The 8,573-nt window shown below is 36.7% G+C and overlaps 1 protein-coding gene across 1 annotated transcript; it reads left to right on the top strand.

The window, feature by feature from the left end:
- Positions 1-1,382: 1,382 nt before the first annotated feature.
- LOC125241907 lies at positions 1,383-7,616 on the top strand. Its single transcript, XM_048150612.1, has 5 exons — positions 1,383-2,825; positions 3,169-3,317; positions 4,178-4,411; positions 5,499-5,737; positions 6,295-7,616. The coding sequence occupies exons 1-5, from the start codon at positions 2,198-2,200 to the stop codon at positions 6,365-6,367; spliced, it is 1,323 nt and encodes a 440-aa protein (XP_048006569.1). The 5' UTR covers positions 1,383-2,197; the 3' UTR covers positions 6,368-7,616.
- The last annotated feature ends 957 nt before the right edge of the window (positions 7,617-8,573 follow it).

The raw sequence follows: 8,573 nt of genomic DNA, 5'->3' as shown, positions 1-8,573 counted from the left end.
ACCGCCTCGACAACTTGGTCGTCATCGCTGGAAAAGTCATTGACCCAGAAGCACCAACGCCGTTCGAAATTTAAACAACTTATATTATTTTAAGAAACAAAAGACTTAATTTTTTATGACTATTTTCAAGTTCGATTCAGGAGTAAGCCGTTAGTCAATTGTTTGTTTATAAAACCTTTTTCTCTATTTGGAACATGATTATGTTTCGCTGTGAATTTAATGTACTGTAATTGTCTTTAATTTTAAATCTACAACAAAGCAAACCAGAAGCATTTGATAATTGAAAGTACACAGCGTAGGTTTAAGTAATTAGATTAAGATTAAGATTATTTATTTTAGTGGCAGTTGTGATCGTGATTAAGATTATATTTATTTTTATTGAAATACAGTTTAGTTTTTATGCGCCTAACTACCCGTCCCAGTTTTTAATAAAAATAAATACCTTATTCAACAAACAGAGCTTTAAATGGCATCATACATTATTATATATTCTTATTTATTTTAGATAATTATATTAGCAAGAATTTTGTTTGCATATTTTCATTGGATTATGACATTTATGACTTATAAACATTCATTTTTTATTACTTAGGTACTTATACTTATATTTGTATTCCATGTGTTAGAACTAGAACCATGTTACATAAAATAAAATACATACATACATACATCATGGACCTAATATTATACGGACGTAACGCTCAATACTAAAAAAACTGTGATTCATTAGACTTGACACAAGCGTACACCCGTAAGGGACAGATATAGAATAATGGAGCGAATTTAAGAATCACTTTAAAAATGGCTGACAGTTTACCATAAACAACCTACGTAATTTGGGCGGATAATAAGCTTGACAAGTCACGTCCTTATTGTTTGCCACAAACTCGTTTGTGGCAGCGGCGAAAAAGTGAAACTATGACAAAGACAAAAAATAACATTTTGCTCTCTGTCACTCTTATTATAATTTGTATGTGACCATCTCGTTCGGTAGTGGTATTATTATTTGGCTGTCTAGTCTATAGTATCCTTTGTTTAAGGATTCTATCATCCACATTGACAGCTCTGTCTATGAGCTCATCCACTAATCTCCTGTCAGTCGGATCGAGGCGCCCGTGGCGAAAATATCTAAAGAAAAATAAGAAAATATGCCTACATGCGTTGTCAAACTGTGTAAAAATGACACCTATCGAAAGAAAAAAAATACGGAGTAACTTTTCATGCGTAAATTAATACGTTATCAAGTTATTATACGTAAAATCACAATATTCATTAATGTTCATAATCATAAACCAACAAATTGCAAAACAAGAATGTGACCAGTATTTTTTTAAATAGTGTTTGCACACGGTGCACACAGAGTCATTATTATTTGTTAAAAACAAGATATTTCTAAGTTTCAAGTGAAATAATTAATTTATGATAAATTAAATGAAGAATTGATTTTCTTTTGACCTGAATTATAATTATTTTGATTTTAAATCGTGTTTGCATATCGCTAACCGTCTGCCATTGCTGGCTTGAAGGTTCCGCCACCAAGCCATAAAATAGAATTAAATAAAATCCGCCATTGTAGGGTCACAGCCGGTCTTCAGTGAGGCTCTCTCTGTTTCTATTACTACTCTATGACATACATAAAAACGCCTGTATCCCATAAGGGGTAGGCAGAGCGCATGCAACTACTAAAGCGTCAGTGCCACTTTTGGCAAATAAGGAGTTGAAAGAAAACGAAACTGTGATAGTACAAATTAATTATGCCTATTATGAACATTACATTTTATAATGAAATGCCCTTTTATTTAAAAAATAAACTGGTCAAATCACAACTTCAAATAAACGAAGTTTGCCGCATTATTATTTAGAAATGTAACATTTAAGTTATTAAAATAATCTTTCATTAGGTATTTAATACATTATTTGACGCTTGACATTATACCTACAGTGATCTACTCAAGATGTACAAATTAGTTTTGTGAGAGAAAAGACGGTAGACGATACCCGATGTGAAGAGACTGACGAGTTTTATGAAGCTACCCGACATAAATCATCTTCAGTTTAAACACGGCGAATAACGGTCACCCTGGCCGTGACTCGTGCCTGCAGGTTATAGTGCAATAACATTTATAAAACAAGAATAAGATAACCAAACAACAAGTGTTCATAGAAGCTGTGTAAGGTGATTTCACTGAAGTCGAATATGGATAAATACCAAGACAAAGAAAATGTAAAAGCGAAAACAAGGATTCCTTTACCATTGCCACCCCTGCCAGCTCTGCCAAACCACTTGCTTAAAAAAATAAGCGAGAGACCCCCATTGAATACATTAGCTGGCCCTAATGGACTCAGTCAAAATGTGCCCTCTAGTTTGCTTTGCGTGGCTGGACCAAGCAATGCAAAAAACAAAAGCATCGTGGATAGACTGAAAAGTCCTTTTCAAATTGACACAAAATTCGTAACAATGCAACGGGGATGTGAATATTTGGACTTTAATTTTGTTGCTTACCAAGATGATAAGCGAAGAGTTTCAGAGCCAACTGTCATTACTGTTAGCAGTGATGAGGAAAATGAATCAAATGAAAAGGAAATATATTTCACTGATAAAGACAGCCTTGCTAATAAGAGGCGGATGTCAGCAAGCACTCCGGCCCTTAACACATTAGTTCCAGCCAGGGTGAAGAATATCAAGCGAAGCTTAAAGAGACCTCATAGTAGGGAACTGCAAGGGTTAACGCCGCTGGAAAATCGGGAAAAGGTGGATGATAGAGTGAAACGGAGACTGAATTTCAATCAGACAGTTAGAGAGAGGATGCAGACACCTGATTTATGTACGTAGCATAACCTAATCACAAAATTAATATTAAAAAAAAAAAAAAAAAACCCCGACCGCGATATAGTGGACCGATTTCCATGAGACATGGCTAAGAACACTCCCGACTAATTCAGCTTTCAAACAAAAAAAACTAAATCTAAATCGGTTTATCCGTTTGGGAGCTACGATGTCACAGACAGAAACACACACAGACAGACAGACAGACACGTCAAATGTATAACACCCCGTCGTTTTTGCGTCGGGGGTTAAAAATGATTAATAACAATTTTTTTTAAACTTTTTCCTATTTAGATCATTTGGATTTCTATTAAAATCATATTGTGTTATTTTATTTACAGCACTGAAATCATACATGGCTAATATGGACAGAGATTACGCAGGTGAAATTCTATCATATCTTCTACAAGCCGAGAGGAAAACAGCGGCGCTCCCGCGGGTGAAGAGTGAGACGAGAGCTGGCGTTATCATCTGGCTGATGAAAATAAATGTATGTGTCATATAATTTCCTATCTAAATACAATGAGCCCGATAGGGACATGTTATAAACCTAAATATGTAAATGCAATGTACTAAGAAAACGTGACCAGCACCGGTAGCATGGTCGCGCGATAGACGATAAAATATCAGGCCGTCCCTATCGCACTATTAGTAAGTGCGATAGGGACGGCCAGATGTTTTATCATTTATCGCGCGACCATAATTGCCTGCCAGGGTACGTAGCCGAATGACACAAACGCTCACGAAACGGTCACGAAACGAAACACTCGTAGATATCTATCTCTATCGCTCTTGCGTATGGGCGCGACAGATCCAGACTACCTTTAGCGGCGTTTCGTTTTCGTTTTGCGTCGCAGAAATGCCATTCGGCTACGGCAAGTGGGCAGGCCTCCAGTTGGCCGCGGCTGTAAACGAACCAGCGTCCATTGCTATCGCGGTGCTGATTCAGATTTACACATCTTGTGATGGTTTTGATTTCGATCTTGGTGATTATGATTAGTGTAATATGGATTGAATTATTTGCTCCAAAATCAAGATTAACGCTAAACACCAAAATGATCTTCAAGGTCTTAATAAAGCTATATTATAATGTTGTCTTCGGTTACCGCGATAGTTACTCATGAAATAAAACTATGGAAACGGATTTAAAGGTCGGGATGAATTTTAAATTCATTATACGCGATTTAATCCGTTTCCATAGTTTTATTTCTATATCAAATGATTAAATTAGATATTTGATAAATAATCCATTTTGTAGTTAAAACTACGAACCTATTATTGTTTGACGAGTAACTAAGTTCGAGTTTACTTCCATAATGATATTGTCATTGACAATCGAATTCAACCTAGGGCGTAGACGGCAACCCAGCCACCATTCAAACTGCGGTGTGGTACCTGGACGCCGTGCTGGCCACCGGCAACGTGACGCTAGAGAATATGCAGCTAGTGGCCGCAGCAGCGTACTGGATAGCGACCAAGCACCACGGCCCGCTGACTCCTGCGTCCAAGCTTGTCAAATACGCCAACCATGCCTTTACGCACCAGAGGCTGTTGGAAGCGGAGAAAGTAATATTGGCTAGATTGGTATGTACCTATACTACATATATACTTCTGAAAAACAGAACCCTTATAGGACCAGTTTCTTGATCATGGGCATAAGACGCTGGAGAACATACAACTGATTCTCGCGGCGGCCTACTGGATTGTGACCAAGCCCCACGGGCCGCTGACTCCTGCGTCCAAGCTTGTCAAATACGCCAACCACAGAACTAAATCTTGATATAGTTCTGTGACGCCAACCATGCCTTTACGCACCAGAGGCTACTGGAAGCGGAGAAAGTCATATTGGCTAGATTGGTATGTATCCTGATTTTTTAGGGTTCCGTAGTCAACTAGGAACCCTTATAGTTTCGCCATGTCTGTCTGTCCGTCCGTCCGTCCGTCCGTCCGTCCGTCCGTCCGTCCGTCCGTCCGTCCGTCCGCGGATAATCTCAGTAACCGTTAGCACTAGAAAGCTGAAATTTGGTACCAATATGTATATCAATCACGCCAACAAAGTGCAAAAATAAAAAATGGGAAATTTTTGTTTATTAGGGTACCCCCCCTACATGCAAAGTGGGGGCTGATATTTTTTTTCATTCCAACCCCAACGTGTGATATATTGTTGGATAGGTATTTAAAAATGAATAAGGGTTTACTAAAATCATTTTTTGATAATGTTAATACTTTCGGAAATAATCGCTCTTAAAGGAAAAAAAGTGCGTCCCCCCCTCTAACTTTTGAACCATATGTTTAAAAAATATGAAAAAAATCACCAAAGTAGAACTTTGTAAAGACTTTCTAGGAAAATTGTTTTGAACTTGATAGGTTCAGTAGTTTTTGAGAAAAATACGAAAAACTACGGAACCCTACACTGAGCGTGGCCCGACACGCTCTTGGCCGGTTTTTTTATGAGTTCCGTGAAGTTTGTTTGATCAGTGTTCTGAAAAGGTTGCAAGTTAAAATCTGTTTTTGTTAATGGATTTTAATTTTTCAAATAATACAAAAAAAAATACCTTTCTCACTGACGTAATGCACTAAACCCTGATCCGTCCTTAACACAACATCAACAAACGTCACCTTATTTTATCAGTTTATTATAGTTATAAAATGTACTCTTTGTTTTGTACAGAAATTTCCTCTCCTACCAGTAGTGCCCCAAGACTACATCTGGTACTTCGCGTGGAGGTGCAACCATGAGCGGCCCGGCGAGATCGAGGTGGCCACCACGTTCCTCTGCCTCTGCGGGCTGATGGTGAACAAGAGCCTCTGCTCGGAGTACCCGTCCGTCGTGGCCGCAGCTTCCGTGAGGAATGCACTGTTGTTGCTGAAGAAGAAGGAGCTGATACCGAGACTACAGAAATGTCCAGCGTAAGTGGAAATTCATATTTTTCTATCATGATCACCTTAAACTATAATCTGGCACATACGAGATACCAAAATAATTATGGATCGGTCTAAAATGATTAAATTAATGATTATTTAAAACAGTGAGTAGGTATTCATGGAAGAATATATACAGCTGTTAAACCATTTGAACTCAACATGGTAGGGAATCCCCTTGTTGATGTTGGAGGGGATCCCCTTAAATGACGAGGGCTTCACTTTACGCATTATCGCCGAAAAAGGAAATTTAATGTGTGTTTATCAGCGTTTCGCCTCACTGTGGCAACCTTTAAAGTTTATGTAAATTGTTGATACTATAAATTATTTGAATATTTGTAGGGTGCTAAATCTAGGATTTTAATTTAATTTTATAAGACTCGGTTGAGTTGGCTGAAAGTAGTCGCTCAAGACCGTAACATAAAGTGAATTGTTCTGAGAGCCCTATGTCCCTATAAAGGATAACAGAAATGTATCATCATGAGGGTACCTACCAGTAAAGTTGTAGCAATTGTCTTATTCGTCTATTTTTCCTTTGGTTTTAGATACGTAGCAGCCAAAAAAAGGCCGCGAACTTATCGCACATATGTGCCATCCTCCGCCACGCGGTGCGCGTAGTGGGCGCAAAGAACTACAGCTACAAGTTCATATTCGAGCAGTACGGAATGCCGCCCAAGTATATCGCGCAGACCATCGTGAGCTCGGCCAACGAGCTCGCTGTCATGGACACTTTGAATACCGCTGTCATATTTTGAAGGGTTCACCGGGTGGGCCCTGTAACAAAAGCCAAAAATTTTGCTGTAGGCTCCTTAAACTGACCAACATTTGTTCAGCGACTTTCAAAAATGTTGAAGTGTTAATTTATATTATTTTCATACAAAATAAATATTATCTTCACGTAATTACGCCATTATTGTTGTCATTGTCGTTGTCTGTCACGCTTTAGACAAAATTAGTAATACATTACCTCTTAGTAAAAACTTTCTTAAGGGTAATAAAATCAAAATACACGTTATTTTTAAAAGTCGCAGAACAAATGTTGGTCTGTGGAGTATACTAGTAGGCTACAGTTATTTTTCTTGCTTTTGTTACAGGGCGCACTCTTGTGGAATGAACTGCACTTGTATTTATGGTTAAAGATTTACTTTTATCCGTAACATCGCTCACATACATATTAAACATGAATGATTAGACATGTCTCTAAATGGTTATTCAATTAATGTTAATTAGTTTGTTTTTAATTAGTCATTCTCGGTAGGTAGTAATTTAATTCAAACATTTTGCTAAATTAATTAATTCGTTGTTTGGTGAAAAAATATACTTATTGTTTTTTCATTGTTCAAAATCATTCTACACAACATATTTAAAAATGATGTAATATTTAAATATAAAACTCGTAATGCATAGATCCGCATAGTTACTAGTATAGTTGTAATTTTATTATAGGGTGTTTAAATGTGACGTAATTACGTATTGCACAGTTGGACTTTGATTGATTAGCAACTAATTAATGACGTATTAAATTAGTTTATTATATGTATGAAATTAAATTATATATGTGACTTTATTTGTTATTGTATCTTGAATAATTGTTACATTGCCGTTAAAGAGATGCTCACAGTTGCTAGTTGTTTTGAAAAGTAGACATTAATAATGAGCTTAATTGTAAATATGTATTAGCCTAATCTGACTTTAATATTAACCATACTTAACTTTCACAAAAAAAACTATGCATTTTAATTCTATGACTAATCATGATAAAATTTATAAAACTCTGACATTCTTAATACACGACACTAGATGTAACATACTTAATAGTAATTGATCAAACCGATTTCAATGTTTTTTAACTTTAATTAAGAGGATATTGAGGGTTATCTGACTTATAAAATAAATCATTTTTTTTGCGTGGATACGTGTAAGTTTAATTTGGATAGTAAGCACCACAATGAAATTAATAATTAAATTAAAGATTTTAAAAGGATATTATTTACTTTTATTGATCACTCGTAGGACTGTATGACGGCGATGAGACTTGAAATCGCGATTTTTTTTAAACTTGCCAGTTAAAAAGGTAAATAGCCACGTGCTAATATACTTCCTCCCCCCCCTCCTCCCTCCCACCTTGCACTCATAAAATGTCATTCAATTTTGGAATAAAAGTAAAGGCGTAAAGCAGAAGCAAACACATTCATTCATAAACATTACAGAGATTATTTTACCGTGACAAAAAAGCACACGGCTGACCCTTAGTACTTACCTACGATAGGCGTTTACCATAGCCATATACACCTATCGTACTTCTGAACACCATACCTATGGCAGCAGATTTAGGAATTCCAATGAATTCTAAAAACAGAATTAGCTGTTGTCATTCCCCAGAAACGGTTACACTGCCAATCCCTTCTGACGTAGTTTCGAAAAAATATAAAATTGGATACAAGATAATACGAAACAACAAGGAAACATGAAACCGGCTAAGAGGAAAATCCACAACGTAAACCTGATTGGTAGTGGAAGCTAAGTTGATAATGCGATATTAACGTCACTGTGCCATAGAAACAAGCACCTTGCAGACATTACAGTAAATTCCATTTTAAAGACTTTACCAGTATGACGCACTCGTCGGAATTAATTATCTTGTTTATAGTCCATCCCGAGATCTCATAGAGACCGGTCATGTAGCGCACAGTGACATAGCCAAATAAATAATCTATCAATTTAAAAGTCAATGTAATTATTGATAATAAAATTTAAGTGTCTACATATTGAGACAGTGAAAACTAGAAAAATAACAGTGTACGAACAACATGAGGCTTCAGAG

The sequence above is a fragment of the Leguminivora glycinivorella genome, chromosome Z, assembly GCF_023078275.1.
Source record: "Leguminivora glycinivorella isolate SPB_JAAS2020 chromosome Z, LegGlyc_1.1, whole genome shotgun sequence".
Classification (NCBI taxonomy): domain Eukaryota; kingdom Metazoa; phylum Arthropoda; class Insecta; order Lepidoptera; family Tortricidae; genus Leguminivora; species Leguminivora glycinivorella.
Note: the sequence above shows the minus strand (reverse complement) of the source record. Positions and strands in the feature narration are given on the sequence as shown.

Coding starts and splice junctions, on each gene's coding strand:
- LOC125241907 (XM_048150612.1), top strand. CDS start 2,198: ATGGATAAATACCAAGACAAAGAAAATGTAAAAGCGAAAACAAGGATT. Junction 2,826..3,168: donor GATGCAGACACCTGATTTAT/GTACGTAGCATA, acceptor TTTTATTTACAG/CACTGAAATCATACATGGCT. Junction 3,318..4,177: donor TCTGGCTGATGAAAATAAAT/GTATGTGTCATA, acceptor AATTCAACCTAG/GGCGTAGACGGCAACCCAGC.